Source organism: Stegostoma tigrinum, chromosome 39 (genome assembly GCF_030684315.1).
Source record: "Stegostoma tigrinum isolate sSteTig4 chromosome 39, sSteTig4.hap1, whole genome shotgun sequence".
NCBI lineage: Eukaryota > Metazoa > Chordata > Chondrichthyes > Orectolobiformes > Stegostomatidae > Stegostoma > Stegostoma tigrinum.
This window is the reverse complement of record NC_081392.1, coordinates 2,248,064-2,269,801: the sequence shown is the minus strand read 5'-3', so window position 1 is coordinate 2,269,801 and position 21,738 is coordinate 2,248,064. Positions and strand designations below refer to the sequence as shown.

At 40.3% G+C, this 21,738-nt stretch overlaps 1 protein-coding gene across 1 annotated transcript in view; it reads right to left on the bottom strand.

Annotated features, from left to right (window-relative positions):
- Positions 1 to 1,959: 1,959 nt before the first annotated feature.
- The window catches only part of LOC125447817 (adenosine deaminase domain-containing protein 1-like), a 78,610-nt gene continuing 58,831 nt past the window's right edge, over positions 1,960 to 21,738 (bottom strand). The window contains exons 8-12 of the mRNA XM_048522569.2: positions 21,170 to 21,337; positions 18,758 to 18,972; positions 17,935 to 18,169; positions 5,405 to 5,537; positions 1,960 to 2,232 (exon numbers count right to left, since the gene is read on the bottom strand). Of these exons, the coding sequence (XP_048378526.1) occupies positions 2,122 to 2,232; positions 5,405 to 5,537; positions 17,935 to 18,169; positions 18,758 to 18,972; positions 21,170 to 21,337 (862 nt within the window). The 3' untranslated portion in view covers positions 1,960 to 2,121. The remainder of the gene's footprint in view (positions 2,233 to 5,404; positions 5,538 to 17,934; positions 18,170 to 18,757; positions 18,973 to 21,169; positions 21,338 to 21,738) is intronic.

Sequence of the window (21,738 nt, the reverse complement as noted above, 5' to 3'; positions counted from 1 at the left end):
CAGTGGTATTTTTCACTTCCAGTTTAGTTTGGAGGCAGTGGCCTTGGAAAAGACTATTAGTCTACGCCCACTAGACCAATACTTCAAGGGGCATTGTAATGGCCTAGGATCAGCTCTAAGTCTCTACTCCACAGTTACTATTACTTGCCCATTATTCATGCCATGACTGCAATGAAGTTGTCACACCATTTGAGATAGGCAGTCTCATTTCTCTGCCTCAAACTTGACTAAGTGACATTGCTTACAATATGGATGTAAGTAAAAAATTAGATATATTGGTTCTATTAACTGAATGGCAAAGCTGTGGGCAATGAATATTAATAAATGCAAACAAGTATTATGTGTTGGATCTGAAAAAGTACAGATCAAACAATATTTTAACAGTGAAAAGCTAGAAATAGTGAGAACCAAACATCAGTAGTCCATGTTGTGATCAGAGAAAATGGGTACTGCAGATGCTGGAGAATCCAAGCTAACAAAGTGTGAAGCTGGATGAACACAGCAGGCCAAGCAGCATCTCAGGAGCACAAAAGCTTTTGTGTTCCTGAGATGCTGCTTGGCCTGCTGTGTTCATCCAGCTTCACACTTTGTTATCAGTAGTCCTTGTGCATGGTTTAGAATGACTGACTTTTTAAAATCTATGTAACCAACAGAATGTTGGCGCTTATGTACTAGGATCAGAAAACAAAGTCATGCTTCAAATATTCTATGGAAATTTGCGCACCTTACTTAACGAAGGATGTTAAATCCCTGGAGAGAGATCAAAGGAGATTTACTAGAATGAGACCAGGAATGAAGGCTTTTAAATACATGGAAAGACTAGAGAGGTTGGGATTATTCTCCTTGGAGCAAAGAAGATTAAGAGGTGACCCTATGGAGATGTTCAAAATTATGAACAATTGTTATAAAGAAAAATATGGTTTCCACTAAGAGATAGTTGGTATGTCAATGACTAGGAGGCACAATTTCAAACTCTCAGAAATTGAGCTAGAAGTGAGATGAGGAGAAACTTCTTTAGGATTTGGAATGCACTGCTTGGGAGTGTGGTTAAAAACAGATCCCACGGTTGGAAAAAATAGCTACATTTAAAAAAAAAGTGTTGAATTTACAGGGCTACAGAGATAGGGAAGGAGAGTGGAACTAGCTGGGTAGCTCTTTCAGGAGCCAGTACAGGCATTATCAGTCAAATGGCCTCGTTTTATAATGTAAAGTTCTATACAAAGCCCTGGGTAGACTACATCTGGAGTTGTTTTCAGTATTGGGCATCATATCTGTAGAAGTATAAGTTATGATCTTATTAGATGGAATCAGGCAGAGGGGACTAAATGCTCCTTGTTAGGGTAAGTGCAGTTTAGTTTACTGAAATAATATCTGGACTCCGCGAATCAAACTAGAAAGGAGAGATTGATCAAACAAGGGTTCAATTCCATGAAATTAACAAGATTAACAGATAACTTGATCAAAGTTTAAGGTATAAAAGTGAGAAGGTTTTCTAACTCCACAGTTTCACTGGTTGAAGAACACAGCCATTGGGAATGCCAGCATTAATATTTGGACAGTCACTAAGGAGCTGAACGAAGTTTGGAACCCCCTTTGCCAAAGAGCAGTTGATCTTACTTTAAAATCCAACTCTTAACCAACGGGAACGAGAGAGGTGTGGCAAAGTTGAGCATACAGACTTAAGTCTCAGATCACTTATTCAATAGTGCAAAGGCTAGATGGTTTATTCCTGTTCCAAGTACTTCTGAGGTCAGACTTCACTTCAACAGAGTTTATTCTGATTTCCCTAATTGTTATAAAAACAGGAGCTATTTTCCAATTCAAACTAATATGGTGCAGGAAGGTTAGAGAAATAGAATTACAACTACACTCTAGCCAGCATAATGTTCCAGTCACATTGCAATATCTTTATTTGAATGAAGCACATCAAAAGTTTTATTCATTATATGTCTGCTCTGAAACATATTTCAACATTCCACCAGAAAACACCCATTAATCTGGATGTCTTTTAGAGAAAAAATAAAAATCACAATGATTCTAAACATGGGGAAAGTGATCTCTTTTTATTACAATAGTCAAACAAAATCATCAATTTTTTTCCCCCCCTCGGTCCAGCAAGATTTATTTCCTGAAGTTGTCAACAAGTTGTTTCCGTGGCCATGGCCCTGCTCCAGTGGATACAAAATGATAATTTAGGATACCCTTGGCATCTTGGTAGGTTTTGGCATTCATCTAGAATAGGTATGTGCAATCTTTAGAGGTCAATTCTAAAATACAGGAGTGCACTAACAATTGTGTCAGATAAGCAATACTAAGATCATTGATAAAAGATTCTTTTGTCAGCTGTAGCAAAAGTTATATAGGCACATATAAAGAATAGGTTTACAAGGTTTTTGAGACATTAAACCCAAAGGAGGCCTACCTGGATGTAGCAACCCTTTTCACATTATGTACGCCTGAGTTTTTTCCAGCAGCAGTGAAATAACAGTACACATGTTGTTGTTCAAATTTACTTGGCTGGTTCCTGACTGCAAATGTGCCTTGATGGTTGCATGGGATGGTCGTGCAATCAGCTTTTACAGTTGCCAAAACATCCAATTCATGTAGAACTACAAACAATGGCAATGCTACCTATTCATATTCACCAGTTTAAATACTGCTGTCTGTAGTTGAAACAGTCAAAACTACATTCTGAAGAGATTCTTGCACTGCAAGTGCCATCCCGAGTACATTATAATTTTGAAAGCAGAAGTTAGCACTGAGAGAAGCTGGAGTAAAATTAATAAGATTAAGGAGTCTTTTTCAAAAACAAAAATGGGATGGTACTGTGTTCTACATGAACTTCCAGTTTCAGTTGGACTTAAGTGATTTGTTTTGTTACGGCAAAATGAGAATAATTCTATTGACTAAGTGGAAAACTGCTTTGTTGCTAGATTTCTCATAGTCATGGTTATACAGCATAGAATCAGATCCTTCAGTGCAGCCAGTCCACGCTGACTATGTTTGATTGCTGTAACTCCAATTGCTTTGAAGTTGTTACCCCAAAGGGGTTGATATCTTTCTGATCACTGATAGACATAATGATCGGTACGAACGCAATTTTACACTTAGAAGCAGATAATTATCTATACTTATGGTTAATTTTACGAAAGAATAACTAGATCTGGAAAATTCTCAAAAGCATCTTAACATGTAAAGTTCTCAAAAATCACATGCTGGAACATCAGCCAAAGTTGAACACCAGTTCTGGCCTGGGGTGGCACCAAATTTATTCACAGATAGGAGCAAATGTTTGGTATGGGGAAGCAGAAGGAAAAAACATTAACAAGAGTTAGTGCAGTTACAACTTGGAATATACAGTTTCAAGTATTCTACTGTGGGGTCTTGAGGTTGTTTGGCATTACGAATCTTATTCTTCCCCAATCTTAAAAAAATTGTAACCACAATAAAATAAAACAACAAAAGCATACAAAGTATAATTGAAACAGTTCCTTTCAGTCTTCAAACATGACAGATGCTGGTCTCTTGCTAAGCCTAAGTTTTTTGGTATATTGTATAGGAAGAGTTCAAAATGGTCAAGAAACAATTTCATCACTTAACATGTCTAATTAAGAAATCTAAGTGAAGGGGAAAGACTCTCAATTCAGAAAAGTGACTTTAATATTGGCATAGATACACAAGTTAAACCAGGGAGAGTGGAGACTGGGATTCAGGATTTCAAAAGATATGCAAGGCGGTAGGGTCCTCTTTATCTCAGATGTAAGACTTGGGAATGACTGGTGAATTTGCCAAAAGTCACTCGAATGTTCCTTTTTATAGTCAAATGCTGCAGTGACTGTCACAAAGGCACTTACTCCCAGCTTTGATGTATTTGGAGAAGATGAAATGGCTAAATCAAGTACTATTGATTAAAGAGATCTGGCAGATTGATCATTTTGCATACCTTTTTCACCTTTGTCTTTTTTGGGAGTTAATAGGCCAAAAAAGTTTTTAATTAGAGGTTCAATTATAAGTGTCAAAGAATTACCACTAAAAAAGCCAACAAATACTTTAGACCGAACAGGACTTGAGAGATCCATACCAGAAAGAAAAAATTCAGCCAATTCTACTTTGAAAGTGGGATCAATGCAGTTCATTCACCCTGTTGTACAATAGTGACAAAAGATCGTAACCGCATATCATCCAAGAATAAACTGAACTTTTAATTATGTTGCTTTTTCTTTAAAAAAGTATGCTCAGCCAAAGAAATGGCTGGGAACGTAAATTCCCTGCAATGTAATTCAGTGACTGCCTGGAAGGCCTCTCTGGGTTATCATCAGCCTCAAGTGAGGTCATGGAATGTATACCTGATGGCTGTCAGGTAAGTTTTATCAGACTTCAGAAGGCAGAAATGCACTGCAAACTGAACTGCAATCTCCTGAGAGTTCAGACAGTGGAGATGATGGGAAAACAAGTGCAGTCTGGACAAGAGACTTATGTTTTTCCCCTTTCAAGGGTACAAAAGGTTAAAAGGACAGCTGGCAATGGTGTGTGATTGAAGTCATCTCTGTGCTGCAGCTAAAGAGAAAGAAAGTCGCTTTCTCTTTGCTGGAAACCAGAAAGCAAATAAAATCAGAACTGAAAGCTAAAGGCCTTCCAGCTGACCCACAGAGCCAAACATATTGAAATCCATGAACATAGAACTGCAGATGCAGGTGATCAAATTAAAAAAAACACCACTGAAGACACAGCAATCCCGGCAGCATCCATACAGAGAAAACAGAATTAAACGTTTCAAGTGCAGCTTCATCTCAATACTTCGTGTTAACTGTTTTGCTCCACAGATGTTGCAAGACCTGTTGTGTTTCTCCAGCAGAGTTTATTTTGATACTGGAATCAATCACTTGTATACCAACATCAGTAATACTGGTATCACCCAAAGTAACTGTAATGTCCTATGCTTCATGGAACTCAAGATTGATGCAAATATCTTTAAAGCTTTTATCATCTTTGGACTCTTTATTCATTTCTAATCTATATATTTGTGTGCTACATTATGAAGCCTTCTTGTGCTCAGTAACTAAAACTCACTGTTCATTAATTCAAAAATAAACCTGGTTAAATTGGTTGTTATTAAAAAATAACATTTATTTGTTCTGCAAGGAAAAAAAAACTTGCGACCAACTGAGGGAACAGGTGAGCAAGAGAAGGGAACCAGTTAGTCGCCTTCCCCAGAAGAATGACAATTTAGGAAATCTCATCTGGAACTAGAATAAATTGGGGAACCTCATACAGCAATTGGTCATACATACTTTTCTCATATTTAAAGAATAGGCAAGTCACTGAATTACACAATTTGCCCATTATGTTTAAACAAACACCGCAACTTGAACATTTTCTTCTATACTTGGAAACCTTTATTTACCTTGGCTTCATGACATGTTGACAGGTCTAGCAAATCCTGTCTGTTCATTTCTTTCGCTACACGTCGAAAGGAATACAGCTTAGCAGCCTTGCATAAACGACTGGCTGTATTGACTCCATTTTTGAAAGGGGAACTAGAATAATAATAATAAAAAAGTGGCTGAAATATTTTTATAAAGAAAACTTAAACAAGAAATAGAAAACAATTCCTACTCTTGGTATTGCAGCATAAAAACAATTTAGTTTTAAGTCTAGGCTTCATTGTTACTTTTGTTACACAAAATGTTTGATTTCTTTGTTAGCAATTTCCTCATTTTTCAGAAAGCATATTTCAAACACCAGTCACCTGCCAAGGGTTTGCCTCATTTAGCACTCGCAAGATGTTCAATATACAACAGTTCAGCACAGGAACAGGCCCATCATGTCTGTGCCAACCATAATCTCATCTACCCACACATGACCTGCATTCCTCTGTTGCTTTTCCTGCATTTATCTAAATGTCTCAAACTTTACTATTGTACCTGCTTCTACCACTTCTATCCTTATCACTGCTTCTACCCTGGCAACATTCCAGCACCCAATATCCTTGGTGTCTTTTCTAAAAAAAAGACACTTGCTTTAAACATCTCCTTTTAACTTTCCCCCTTTCATCTTAAACTTATGACCCCTAGTATTTAACATATCCATGCCTCAATTTTATACACTTCATCAGATTTCCTCTCAATCTCCTGATACCGTGGTGAAAACAATCCAAGTTTGTCCAACTTCTGCTCATTGCTAATACACTCCAATCCAATTCAGGCAACATCCTGGTAAACCTCCACATCCAATCCAAAGCCTCCATATCCTTTTGTATAGTATGGAAACCAAAACTGCACACAATACTCAAAATATGGCCCAATTATAGCTTTATACAGCTGCAACATTACTTGCGAACTTTTATATTCAAAGCTTCAAATGATGAAGGCGAGTATGCCATACACCTTCTTTTCTACCTTATTCCCCAACTGAGCTTCCAATTTCAGGGGGCTACAAACTTGCACCTCAACAGCCCACCATTCATTTATTGAAACCAACCTCAAAAATTTTTCTGAAGAAGGGTCTAGGCCTGAAATGTCAGCTTTTCTGCTCCTAAGATGCTGCTTGGCCTGCTGTGTTCATCCAGCTCTACACTTTGGTATCCCAGCACTGATCCTTGTGGAACACGGTTCGTCAGAGCTCCAGTCAGAAAAATATTTTGCCACAACTACCCTTTGTCTTCCATGACCAAGCTAATTTTGTATCCTACTTACCAGCTCATGTGGATCTTCTGGACCAGCCTATCATAAGGGACCTTGTCAAATACTTTAAAGAAGTTCATGCCAACAGTATTCACTGCCATAGCCTTAACCATTTTTGTCACTCCCTCAAAAGCTCAACCAAATTTGAGAGACAAAACCGCCACTGCACAAAGCCATGCTTACTCTTCCTAACAAGTCCATTTTTTTACCAAATAAGTGAATCCTGTCCTTAAGTATTTTCTTCAATAATTTCCCTACCAATGACATAAGGCTCACTGGCCTATAATTTTATGATTTTATTCCTGTTGCCCATCTGAAACAAAAAGGAACAACACTGTCTATACTCCAGTCTTCTGTATCCTCTAGCCATGGGTGAAGACCCAAAGATCTTTGTCAAGGTCCCAGCAATTTCCTCCCTTGTTTTCCTCAGTATCCTCGGATACATCCAATCAGGCCTGGGGACTTAAATACCTTAAAATTTTTTAAAGCTACCCAAAACCAGCTCCTCAATCTTGACATGACCTAGAATATCAACATACCCCTCCCTAATCTATTCATCTATGTTCTTTTCCTTCGTGCATTCTGATGCAAAGTACTGATTAAAGAAGTGCCCACTTCCTTTAGTTCTACGTGTAAATTTCCCCTTTATTCCTCAAGAGGATCTACCTTTTCCTGACGTTCCCTCCTGCTCCTAACATACATATACAATCCTTGGGATTCTCCTTAATCCTACTTGGCCTGTTTTAGGCCATCTAATTCCTTGTCTAAGTTCTTACCTGCTTCATTCATTCTCACCTCAAACTGCTAAATCTTTTGGCTGTCTGCACTTCTTACATACTCGCAGGGGATGTCTCACCATATTTCCTGCTATGGCACCACAATTAATAGCTCTCAGCCACTTTCATCTCACTCAATCCCTCCTTTCCACCAGGGTATGACTCGAGAAAACCATGCATGTTATAGTAGATTCTACATTCTATTTGGTGTTGCCCTCCACAGTTATCATCCCCTCTGTGCCAGTGTAATTAAAAAAAAATTCCTGGGTTGAGGGCATCATTAGCTGAGCCATCCCAAACTGCCTTTGAGAAAGTAGTGGTGAACTAGCCTCTTGAACTACTGCAGTCTGTGCGCAGTAGGTAGATCCACAATGCTGTTAAGGAAAGTGGTCAAGGATTTTAAAACAGCAACACTTAAGGAATGACAACTGGTTTCCAAGTCAGGAGGGAGAGGGGAACTTGTAGATGGTGTTCCTATGCTTTCCTTGTCCAATTGTAATGTCTCGTACTGGAGTTTTCCCACTTTCTGCTACACAGCATTAGATCTATGATAATCCTCCATTGATGTTTATCACCCAAATCCCCAGGACCATCTGTGGCTAGCCCAAAGGACTCAAATTGGACAATGTTCTTGGACTATGGTGGCATCCTTGACTTAATTTGACAAAGAGCTACTGCCCTTCAAAGTTTAGACATGGCCATCTGGTTGAAGCACATCCAATGTATTTGCCATAGAAGCTTCTAAGATTTGCCTTAGATATGACACTGATGTAGCAAGGTGCCATTCTGTTACATCTACACACTAAGTGATCCCTGCTGGTAGCTTTCTGTCTGTGCTAAGAAGCAAAGCAAGGCAGAGATATTATGAGCATCCATGTAAGTGAAAGTGGGTGACTACTAGGAAAGCAAGCTAGCAGCCCCAAGATGCAATCTACAAAGATACACAAGATGGCAGTGTCCATCCATGCACAGTGATCTGGTATAATCTGGACTCACCACAAACTCAGTGGCTACAAGAGCAAGTGAGAGGCCAGGAATACTGCTGTAAGTAGCTCATCTCCTGACACACCAAAGCTCGTCAATCATCTACAATGCACAATTCAGGAGTGTGATGGAATACTCCCCACTTGCCTGGATCAATGAAACCTCCTAATTTTTTTATCATCATCTGTAAGTTTACTAATCATGCCTTGTACATTCACATCCAGATCATTTATATAAAGAATAAATAAAGGTCCCAGTACCAATCTCTGTGGCACATCACTAGTCACAGACCTCCAGTCTGAGAAACAACCTTTAACCATTACCCTCTGCTTCCTACCATTGAGGCAGTTTTGAATCCAATTAGCTAGCCGCCCCTGAATCTCAAACTTAACCTTCTAGGCTAGCTTGCTGTGCGGGACCTTGTCAAGGGCCTTACTAAAGTTCATATAGACATCAACTGCCCTATCCTGATCTATCCTCCTGGTTATCTCCGCAAAATGCTCAAAAAGATTTGAGACATGAATTCTCACGCACAAATCCATGCTGAATATCCCTAATCAGACCTGGACTATCCAAATGGCATCTCAGGAGCACAAAAGCTGACGTTTCGGGTCTAGACCCGAAATAAACAACTGTACCTCCCAGTCGCAAACCATTTCCACTCCCCCTCCCATTCTCTAGATGACATGTCCATCATGGGCCTCCTGCACTGCCACAATGATGCCACCCGAAGGTTGCAGGAACAGCAACTCATATTCCGCCTGGGAACCCTGCAGCCATATGGTATCAATGTGGACTTCACCAGTTTCAAAATCTCCCCTTCCCCTACTGCATCCCTAAACCAGCCTAGTTCGTCCCCTCCCCCCACTGCACCACACAACCAGCCCAGCTCTTCCCCCCCCACCCACTGCATCCCAAAACCAGTCCAACCTGTCTCTGCCTCCCTAACCGGTTCTTCCTCTCACCCACCCCTTCCTCCCACCCCAAGCCGCACCCCCAGCTACCTACTAACCTCATCCCACCTCCTTGACCTGTCCGTCTTCCCTGGACTGACCTATCCCCTCCCTACCTCCCCACCTATACTCTCCTCTCCACCTATCTTCTTTTCTCTCCATCTTCGGTCCGCCTCCCCCTCTCTCCCTATTTATTCCAGTTCCCTCTCCCCATCCCCCTCTCTGATGAAGGGTCTAGACCCGAAACGTCAGCTTTTGTGCTCCTGAGATGCTGCTTGGCCTGCTGTGTTCATCCAGCCTCACATTTTAATATCTTGGAATTCTCCAGCATCTGCAGTTCCCATTATCTCTGGACTATCCAAATGTTGACTGATCCTGTCCCCTAGTATCCTTTCCAGTAACTTGTCCACCACTGATGACAGGGTCTTTGGCCTGTAGTTCCCTGGCTTGTCTTTGCTACCTTTCTTAAGGCATGGAACAACATTGGCCACCCTCCAGCCTTCCAGAACTTCACCAGTGGCCAAAAGATGAAGCAAAAATCTCTGCAAGTGCCTCTGCAATTTCTTCCATAGCCACCCACATGTATGAGGATGGACTTGATCAGGCCCAGGGGATTAATCCACCTTCACACAATCTAAGGTTGCAAACAGCTCCTTTATGGTAAAGCGTATGTGCTCCAGAACATCCCCACGTTTCACTTACTTTCTTAGCATCCCGATTCTGTCCTCAGTAAACACAGAAGAGAAATATACATGAAAAATCTCCCCCATCTCCTGTGGCTCCAAACACAAATGGCCATGCTGATCATTAATGGGACCTATTCTCTCCCTAGCCACCTTTTTTTACTCTTAATATAGCTGTAGAACCTTTTGGGATTATGTTTGACCTTCTTTGCCAGATCCATCTCATACCCTCTTTTTGCTCTTCTGATGATTAGAATTGGAATTTGAATTCAATAAATATCTTGAATTAAGAGTCAAATGACGATCATGAATCCACTGCTGATTATCAGAAAAACCCATCTGGTTCACTAATGTGCTTTAGGGACCGAAACTGCCATCCTTACCTGGTCTGGCCTACTTGTGAATCCAGACCCACAGAATGTGGCTGACTCAGTTGCCCAGACAGGGTGGACTTCATCAAATGTGTCCAAGAAAGTTTCCTAAGTCAGGCAATAATTGCTGGCCTAGCCAGCAACACCCTCATCCTATGAATAAAATTTTAAAAATCCATCGTAACAGTGCTTGTGCACTTTTTATAGTCATCAAGGGATTCTTGAGCCTGATAGCTAAATCCCATGTATATGCCTTCAATTTATCTTGAGCACAGCCTGAATATTGCTCATGAGCCATGGATCCTTAAACCTGCCAGCTTTTCCCTTCACCCAAACAGGGACAGAATGTCCCTGGTTTCTTGATATCACACTTTTAAAGGCCTCTCATTTGCCAATCGTTCCTTTTCCTTCAAACAGACTCCCACAATCCACCTCTGCTAGATCCTGCCTAAATGACCCTTAAGTTGGCCTTGCTCCAGTCTGGCACCTTCACCTGTGGACTTGTCCTTTTTCCCCTCCCATAACTATACTAAAACTAAGAGAGCCCAACGTCCTCTCTGCCTGACACATCAGTCACTTGTCTGACCTGGTTTCCTAAGAGGAGATCCAGTTTGCTCTCTAAATACTGACTTAGGAAACTTTCTTGGACACATTTGATGAAGTCCACCCTGTCTGGGCCTTCTGATAGTGTGTTGACCGGAACTGTATGCAACATTCCAAGTGTGGCCTAACTAAAGTTTATCAAGCTGCAGCATAACTTGTCTATTCTTATACTCAATGTCCCTTCTGATGAAGGTAAGCATGCCAGAGGCCTTTTATTACAACCTCATCTACCTGCATTGCCACCTTCAATGATTTGTGGACCTGCATACCCAGATCCCTCTGCATATCAATGCTCCTAAAGGTTTGGCCATTCACTGTTTAATTTCCACCTGTACTTGATCTTCCAAAATGCATCACCTCACATTTGTCCATCTGCCATTTTTCTAACCGTGCCTTCAATTAATCTGTATCTCGCCGTATCTTCTGACAGTCATTTTTACTATCTGCAACAGCGATTTGCATCATCTGCAAACTTACTAATTAGACCAACCACATTTTTGTCCAAATCATTTATGTAGATCACGAACAGCAGAAGTCCCAGCACTGATCCCTATGGAACATCACTACTCACAATCATCCATTCTGAAAAGCGTCCTTTCACTGCTATCCTCTGTATGCTGTGATTATGCCAGTTCTGAATCCATCTTGGCAGCTTACCCCTGATTCCATGAGATTTCATCTTTAATACCAGGCTGTCATGAGAAACCTTGTCAACAGCTTTACTGAAGTCCATGTGGAGAACATCACTTTTCCCTTAATCATCTTAGTTGCCTCCTCAAAAAACTTGATCCTAGTTAGTGAGGCATGACCTCCCCTGCACAAAATCATGCTGAATATCACTAAAGTCCGTTTGCTTCTAAACTAGTATAGATCTTGCCCCAAGAATCTTTTCCAATAATTTCCCTATAGCCGACAAGAGACTCACAGGCCTACAATTTCCAGGATTATGCCCGTTACCCTTCTTTAACAATGGGACAACATTGAGGCATGATAGAGTCAGAAACCCTCATAACAGTAGTATTTAGATGTGCACTTGTGATGCCAAGACAAACCAGGCTATGACCCAAGAGCTGGGAAAATGGGTTAAAATAATTAGATGGCTGTCTTTGAATACAAGGCTTTTTTTCCCCCTGTACTGTAGATCTCCTGGACTTTAACTAGCACCATCTGGTTTTTCCACCAGTGCCTGGGAGAATCACAAAATGCATTGAATTGAGGCAAGATCAACTAATAATGAAGTTTTAATCTATGGAAATAAGGTCCTCACCTTACTGGTAAGATTTTCATGTAACCACTGAAATCTTATGGGGAAAATGGGACATTTTAGGACATCTTAAAAGGTGAGGCCATGGCCTAGTGGCGTTATTGCCAGACTATAAATTCAGAGACCCAGGTCATGTTTCTGGGGACCTGGGTTCAAATCTTGCTATGGCAGATGATGGAACTTTTAATTTCAGATTTTTGTTCAATTCAAGTTGAATGATGATCAAGAAACTGTTGTTAACTGTCAGAAAAACTCATCTGGTTCACGAATGTCCTATTGGGAATGAAACGGCCAGCCTTACCTGGTCTGGCCTACATGTGACTCCAGAACCACAGCAATGTGGCTAACTCTCAACTGCTGTCTGGGCAGTTACAGATGGAAAACAATGCTGGCCTAGCCACCACGTCCCTGCCCGAAACCCATGAATGAATAAAAAATATTTCCCTTGATGTCGAAACTCCAACTTTCGTACTTTTGCATTTTCTCTCAAATTCCTCACCACTGCTTAAGGGCTAGGAAAACTCTGTTGCATAAATTAGAGGTGAATCATATTGTGGTAGCGGGAACCATGCTAAAACCAAAAACAGAGAGAGAGAGCTATTTGGGGAATTTCTTATTAGTTACACATCACATTAAAATGAAAATACACCATTCGTATGAGCTTTAAAATCAAGGATATGTGCAGTTCAGTACCACAACTTGCTATTGAGAATTTATATTAATCTTTTAAATTTAATACTTTTGACAGTGTGTAGACTGTACTACAAACAGGTGGTCACTTAATATAGAGATAATAGAAACAGCAGATGCTGGAGAATCCAAGATAACAAAGTGTAGGGCTGAATGAACACAGCAGGCCAAGCAGCATCTTAGGAGCACAAAAGATGACGTTTCAGGCCTAGACCCTTTCTGATGAAACGTCAGCTTTTGTGCTCCTAAGATGCTGCTTGGCCTGCTGTGTTCAGCCAGCCCCACACTTGGTTATCTTGGCTTAATATCAGGGTCAGTTTTCTTATTCAACTTTACAAAAATTTTTAAAATGATCTGCAATCCTCAGGGAATCAATATTCAATTTTTTCTTGGCATCTTATTGGGGTTAAGTTGTTACAACAAAATCTGCTTTAAATCAGAATTCTTTAAATTTAGCACTAATACATTGTAGCAGCCAATGCTGTTCCCTCAACTCATTTACAGCTAATTCTGTTATGACATTTTAATATGGGCGTTAGCTTGGATTAACACTGGTATCGAGAGGGGGCTTTATTTTAATAGCCTGGAGACCAATCTTGGATCAAAATGTGATCTGTCAACTCCTGGACAGTCAGCGAGTGAGGAAGATCCCATCAGTAGTTTTAAGTTCCAGGAGCCTCGGTGTATTTGCTTCCACTTTCTAACTGGCACTCAAAAATTTCAGGGAATCTTTTTAACAGCCATGTCAAAGTAGTGCAGAGTGCAATCTGATAATAGGACCTTTTGCTTTAAAAAGATCCTTTGACCAGTTAAGAGGTTTGTTAGCTCAGACGGTTACAACGTTTTGGCTCAAATGGTTAGCAGTGCTGCCTCATGGGTTCGATTCCACTCTCTGGTGACTGTCTGTGTGGAGTTTGCACATTCTCCTCATGTCTGTGTGGGTTTCCTCCAGGTGCTCAGTTTCCTTTCACAATCCAAAGATGGGCAAGCTAGGTGGATTGGCCATGCTAAATTGCCCACAGTTTTCATGAATGTGTAGGTCAGATGGGTTATAGGAGGAAAAAGGTCTGGGTTGGGTGCTCTGAGGGTCAGTGTGGATTTGTTGGGCCAAAGGGCCTGCTTCCACGCTGTAGGGGTTCTTTGAATCACAAGTGTCACAGAGCAGGTTGTCATTTGGCCCATGACACCAGGCTCATTAAATGAGCATCATTACTTAGTGTCAATCCCCTGCTTTTCCCGCCCAAACTCTTGCATGTTATTTTCATCTAAAGAATGTATCAAATCAGCTATTTCATGATTCTGAAAACTTCTATCATAATCTCCCCTTCGCCTCCTTCTCGCCAAGGAAAGTAGTCCCTACTTCTTCAATCTATCTTTATCACTGGAATTCTTCACCCTCGGAATTATTCTTCTAAACAGCTTCTACACTGTCCATTGCATTCATATCCTTAAATTGTGGCACCCAGATCTGTCACACAATCTTGTAAATGAGGTTTAGCCAGTGTTACGTCAGTTCAACATCAATTCTTATATTCTATGCCTGCTTTAAAACGGAGGATGCTAAATGCTTTACTTATTTCTCTCTATTTGTCCTGCCACTATCAATAATCTGAGCACATTTACATCCAGATGCATTCCTGCAGCCCCGTTAGAATCTACCACTTATTTTATATTGCCTTTCAAAATTCTTCCTACTAAAGTATATCATCTCATTTCTCTGCATTAAAAATCACCTGTCCACCTATGCTCTCTGACCTAGACTGTCAGAGAGACAGATTCAAAAGGCACAGAAACAGATGCTTCGCTAGTTCATGTTGACCAACGTTCCCAAACTAAACTTGTTCTATTGGCCTGTGTTTAGCCCACAATCGTCTCAACCATTCCTATTCATATACTAGTCCAAACATCTTTTAAACGTTGCAACCATACTGGCCACTTCCTCTGACAATTCATTCCACATACAAACCACTCAGTGACATAGTTGCCCTCAGGTCCCTTTTAAAATCTTTCTCTTCTCACCTTAAAAATCTGCCCTCTAGTTTTGAACTCCTCCACCCTAGGGTAAAGCTCTCTGCTACTGACCTCATATGTGCCATTCATGACATTACAAACTTTTATAAAAAAGGTTACCCCTCAACCTCCTAAGCTCCACTGAAGAAAGTCCCAGCCTATCTCAAAATTGCTAATAAATTAAACCCTCTAGTCCTGGCAAGTCTGTTCTGAGCCTTCTCTAATTTAATATCTTTCCTATAGCAGGGTGACCAAGAGTGCGTACATAGTACTCCAAAAGTGGCCTCACCAACATTCTGTGTAACCTCAACCGCAACATGACATCTCACTCATATACCATTAGTGAAGGCAAGCATGCTAATTGCCTTCTTAACCACTCTGACTAGTTATAACGTAACTGTCAAAGAACTATGCACCTGAGCCCCCAAGTGTTTCTCTGTTTGACAACATTACACCGGGGCTTCCAATAATTATAGAAGTCTTGCCCTTGTTCACTGTACCAAAATACAGTACCTCACATTTATTTAATTTAAACTCTGTCTGTGACTCCTCAGCCCGTTGGCCCAGCTGATCAACATCCCCTTGTGATCTTGGATAGCCTTCTTCACTGTCAACTATAATCACCAGTTTTGGTGTGATCCGCAAACTTACAAGCCATGCCTCCTAAATTCTCATCCACATTGTTGTTTTATATAATTTAATATAATACAAAACAACAATGGACCCAGCACTGATCCCTGAGGAACTGCTGGTCACAGGCATCCAGTCCAAAAAAAAATCCTCCCCTATCACCTGTCCAATTCTGTTTCCAGTTGGCAAGCTCTCCTTGAATCCCATATGATCTTTCTATAGAAATCAGTCTACCATGTGGAAACTTGTCAAAGGCTTTACTCAAGTCACAGACGTCTACCACTCTGTCCTCAAAATATTCAATCAAGTTGGTGAGACACGACTTCTAATGCACAAAGCCATGCTGCCTTTTCTTAATCAGTCCCTGCCTCCCCAAATGCATGTAAATTCCATCTCAGAATCCGCTCCAACAATTTACCCACCACAGATGTCTGACTCACCAGCCTGTTGCTCCCAGGCTTCTCCTTATAGCCTTTCCTAGATAAAGGTACAACATTAGCCATGCTCCAGCACCTCAGTTGTGGCTACAGATGAAACCAATATCTCTACCAGGGGCCCTGAAATTTTTCCCTTAAATTACCACAATGCCCTGGGATACAACTGATCAGGTCCCCAGAGATTTAGAACATAGAACATAGAACAGTACAGCACAGAACAGGCCCTTCAGCCCACAATGTTGTGCTGACCATTGATCCTCATGTATGCACCCTCAAATTTCTGTGACCATATACATGTCCAGCAGTCTCTTAAATGGCCCCAATGACCTTGCTTCCACAACTGCTGCTGGCAACGCATTCCATGCTCTCACAACTCTCTGCATAAAGAACCTGCCTCTGACATCCCCTCTATACTTTCCACCAACCAGCTTAAAACTATGACCCCTCGTGCTAGCCATTTCTGCCCTGGGAAATAGTCTCTGGCTATCAACTCTATCTATGCCTCTCATTATCTTGTATATCCGATTTTTTGTATTTTTTTTAAAAAGGAGGTCTCCAGCACCTCCTCTTCTGATACGTGGACTGTCTACGATATCAATGTTTATTTCTGAGTTCCCTAGCCTCCATGTCTTTCTCCACTGATGCAAAATGTCAGATGAGTATCACCCCATCTCCTGTGGTTCCACACATAGATAACCTTGTTGATCTTTATAGGTGCCCTACTCTTTACCTAGTTGCTCTTAACGTACTTGTAGAATCTCTGTGGATTATCCTTAGCTTTATCTGCCAAGGCTATCTCATACCCCCTCTCGGCCTTCTGATTTCTCTCAAAAATTCCCCTACACCCCTTATACGCTTCAAGAATATCAGTTGATCCCAGTTGATGAGACCGAACATATGCCTCCTCCTTATTCTTGAAGGGTGAATCACCATCTTCATTCATCCACAGCTCCCTAATTTTTACCAGTCTTCCCCTTCACTCCAACAGGAACATAATGCCTCTGAACTTTCGTTATCTCACTTCTGAAAACCACTCACTTGCCAGTTGTCCCTTCACCTGCAAACAGACTACCCCAAATCAACCTTTGAGAGTTCGTGTCACGTACCATCAAAGTCTGACTTACTCCAATTAAGAACTTAAGTTTTTATGCAAGGCCTATACTTTTCCATAACTATTTTAAAACTGGTAGTATTACGATCACTGGCCCCAAAGTGCTCCCCAACTAATACCTCAGTCATTTCTCCTGTCTTATTTCCTCGAGAGAAGGGTCAGGTTTTGTCCTTTCTAATAGCAGGTACATCTACGTATTGATAAAGGAAATTTTCTAAAACATATTTAACACATTCCTCATCTTCCAAGGGCTTAATACTATGGTAGTGCCAGACTATGTTTGGAAAGTTAAAATCCCCTACTACTACAACCCTATTATTCTTATAGATTGCTCTACATATTTGGTCCTCAGCTTCCCCACTGACCACTGGAGAGCATATAGTACAATCCCATCAGAAGTGATCATCTTATTTGAGTTCCACCCAAATACAACTCTTAAGTCTGTATTATCTACAAACTTTGAAACTGTCCCATGCATAGCAAGATCTAGATCATCAGTATGTATCAGGAGAAGTGAGGCTCCGTCTATCAACCTTTTTGGATCCCCTATACAAAAAACTTGCCAGCCCAAAAGAAATATACACAATAATCATTGATTATTCTCAATTTCCTATCACTCAATGTTGTATCCATGTTGCTCCCAACAATTTTATTCCCTAATTGCATACATTGGTTTTAAATATTTACATTTCAAGCACGGTATAACCCTTGCTACTAAAACACGATCAAACAGACTTACTCTTTTGTGATCTCGCCTGTCACTCCATCCACAATTTCCACGGCGTTATCTCCCCTACACCAGTTTATGCTCAGCTTTTCATAACGTGGATCCGACTCTTTAGGTTCTCCCTCACCACAATGGGAGAAGTGTGCTCTCACAGCAGTGAACATGTTAGGAAGCTTCTCATTCAAACTCTCATCTACACGGTGATTGATTGCTTTTGTGACAATCTGCATTGGATGAAACTGTCCAGCTGATTTTTAAAATATAAAAAGAATTCACTTTAAGAGATTTTTCCCCTAGTTTAACATTCACTTTCAAGTTGATAAATTTAGATTTGAAGTTATTTATTATTCAATATTTAAAATTAAACAGAATTAGGAATGTGCCTCCATAATGTTACATTCAGAGGCACAGAGTCACAATCTCATGTAGCTTCTTTCTCATAATTATTCACACAATGAGGAAACTTGATCAGTGACAAACATATTAGGCCTAAGTGTCCAGAATAAATTCAGCATTATCACGTTGGGTGAGGATTTAGGATGGACTTGAGAAGTTGCATTCACGACAAACTGAAAGATTGTATCCTTTACAGCCTTATAGTGTAGTTATTCCATTGGATCTGAGAATACAAGGATAATCTACCCCACTGCAACATGCCCTTGAATACATATGCACAAGTCAGACTGCAGAGAGTTACAGACAATGAAGAGGCATACTGTTTGTAATTCTAGGTTAGTGGATAATGTAATCCTAATGTTATACAATTCAAAATCCACACTGAGAAATAAGATTTTTATTTTCAAGTTATTGCTTGAAATGAAATTATTGCACTTACGAAGGACAATACTGGTGATGTATAGTGGTTTGATAAAGTGGCTGAGCAGTGCTCCCTGGACTCCCAGAACCATCCATCGGCTCAACTTATCACTTGCCGTCATGCAGCATACGTGGGTTGCTGTCACACTAGGGCGACAGCTTGCTGCTGGCATGGTGGAACCTTTGGACTGAATGTGAAGTCTCATTTCAGGATTTCGGTATGGCACAGGGTCCCTGCAGAAGACAATTGTACAGTTAAGATATTAATTAAGTGATAAAAGAACAGTAATTGCATCTGAAACCACACAGCATACATCTGACAAGATAAAATGCATATACTGTCTGCACTATTCATTTCACTCCACATGACACCTCCATGTAACAACAGACTAGACGATAAGTATTAAACTGCTAATGTGTCATAAAAGTGCAACTTGTAACTAGTTATAAAATTGAGAACCGCTGATCTCCCCAGAATAAATGAGCAAAAATTTCTCCAAACTATTATCTTCATACCTCCACTATTTTTCCTCACTTCTGGAAGAAATTAAATGTTCTACGTGACTTTAAGAGTTTTCAGTTTCCTAACCCCAAGCAATATTTTTTAAAACCGTTAAACATCCAAACTATTGAGATCTCCAGTCACATCTGAGAAGTTTGTGGTCTCACTGCTTCTTTCTCCAGAGAACCAAGAAGTTCCTATACACCATCTACCTCTACACCTAGTTCAACAATAAGCTGTTGCTCACTTGGAATGAGCTCATCTTCAACTATATCCATTTTCTTTAAATTAAAGATGTTTCAATGGGATCCTATTTGTAGACACATGGAATATACATCTTGGCTCCAGTTCCACCCAGGTGTTTTCCTTCACCCTTTTACCCAGTGTCATTTCCCACATTGGCAACTGCGTTGCCACTATTTCAATTCTTGAACCATTCCCCAAATTGGAAAATTCAATGCGACTTCTAATTTCCACACTTACCTTTGCGTGACCCTTCTTAGGCCTTTTCCTTCCTGGCTCATTGCCAGAAATGGAGATAATGAGCCAATGTTCAACTGACTCCTACATCTACTCTGATTACAGAGTCTCATATCTTGCTTCCTTGTGACGGCTCTATTCCTTTCTTTCTGTTTTCCTACTTTAAATCTCCACAGTACAGATTCCAACAAATCATCTTTTCCTAAACTGACACCACCCCACCAGTTGATAAGATCACCTCACTGTTCGTTCTTCGTCATACACTTCTGTCCTCACATTTTCCCTTGCTTTCCGGAACCTGGAGAGTGTTTCTCTTCTACTTTCCACTCCAACAATCTCCATAGTCAATGGGATCATCCCCTACCATTTCAGCCACTTCTAGTTTGAAGCTATCAACATCCACCACTCTCCTTTCAGAATTCCAAAGAGATTGTTCAATCCATGATTTCCTGGTCTCCCCCACCCCAAACCTTAAGTCATCCCCAACAACACCTCTCCTTCCCACTGCATCTTTCCATGCAAGTGCAGGAGATGCAACACCTGTCCTTCGACACGTCAATTCTAGCCATCCAAGGATCTTGCCATGTGAAACAGCAGTTTACTTGTGCTCCTTTTCAAGTTGGCATATCTTACTCGTTGCTCACAGCACAACCTGCTCTACAACTGGAGACAAAGCAAAAAAGTAGATAATTGCAGTGCAGAGCAATTCTGTGCAGCTCAGAAATATGACCCCCAAGTTTCCAGCAACTGATTTTAATTTGTCACCTATTATCACTGACATCTTTGCCCCCCAGCCTTCTGCATTGTTCCAAAGAGATTCAAATGTTGAAGAATAGCATTTTATCATTTGATTTGGCACTTCATAATGCTTTGGTTATCTGAAATGTTTACTCTGCTCTCAATCCAGAAATGCTGCCAGAATTTGACTATTTAAAGTATTTTTTGCTTTTAATTTCAAATGTTCAGTTGTTACAGTAGTTTGTTCTTGTATCAGTCAAACACGCTCTGGACATGCTTGCCGGAATAGCAAGGCACTTGTGAGCAGTAGGTAATAGTATCGCGATTTCAAATGGTTAATTGACACTAAAATATTGAAAACATGCATTCATGTAAACACACATTTAAAACTACCCCACAGGTTGTTCTTGGAAGAAAGTATCAAGTTTGTTCTATTACACTTCAAATGCTCTTTACCACATTAAAAAGTAGTTGCTGCTTTGATGTTCCATAGCCAAACAGGACACAAAGAATTGAAGAATTACTAGCACACAACTGCAAGTGGACTTTAATCTAGATTCAATTTATTAATTTTCATTCCATTACTTTTTGGAATTAATTTCCAATTTTTTTGTACAATTATAAGTAGTTAATTGACAAATATTTCTAATTCTAACCATGAAACTGTCCTCCATTATTCAATATTAACTGGGCCACACTAAATACACTTACATGAGAATGCTCTGAGCAGCCCCCTTTGGAACTTTACTGAGGTAGAGATGGAAAAAAATATTTTTCTTGAGGGACAACAAATCACTTCCTGAAGATTTGTAGAAGATGCATTTCTCTAAACCCACAGGATTGTTATTACAAAATAAAAGGAGCTGCTTAAACAAATATCTGCAAAATTAAGAGAAACGTTACTGGTAAAAGGAGAATAATCACAATAATGTAAATGACAAAGGAGCAGTGCTGTGAAAGCTTGTGATTTCAAATAAATGAGTCAGATTTTAATTTGGTGTTGAGTCACTTCTGACTTTGTCCACCCCAATCCAAGACTCTCGCCTCCACGTCATACACTGACGTCACAACAGACAAAGTCTTATGGCATTTTTTCCCCTTCTCCAATATTACAAAACACCATGTTTAACTAAGACTGTTTGAAGCTTATAAATTTTATTATCACAGGACATTGGAAACCAGGACAGGTATTGAAGGTTATGTGCTCAGTTAATTAAAAGTTTCCAAGGCAGTGGCAGAAAATAAAAATAGTCCTTATGCACTGAAGTTGGAGGCCTACC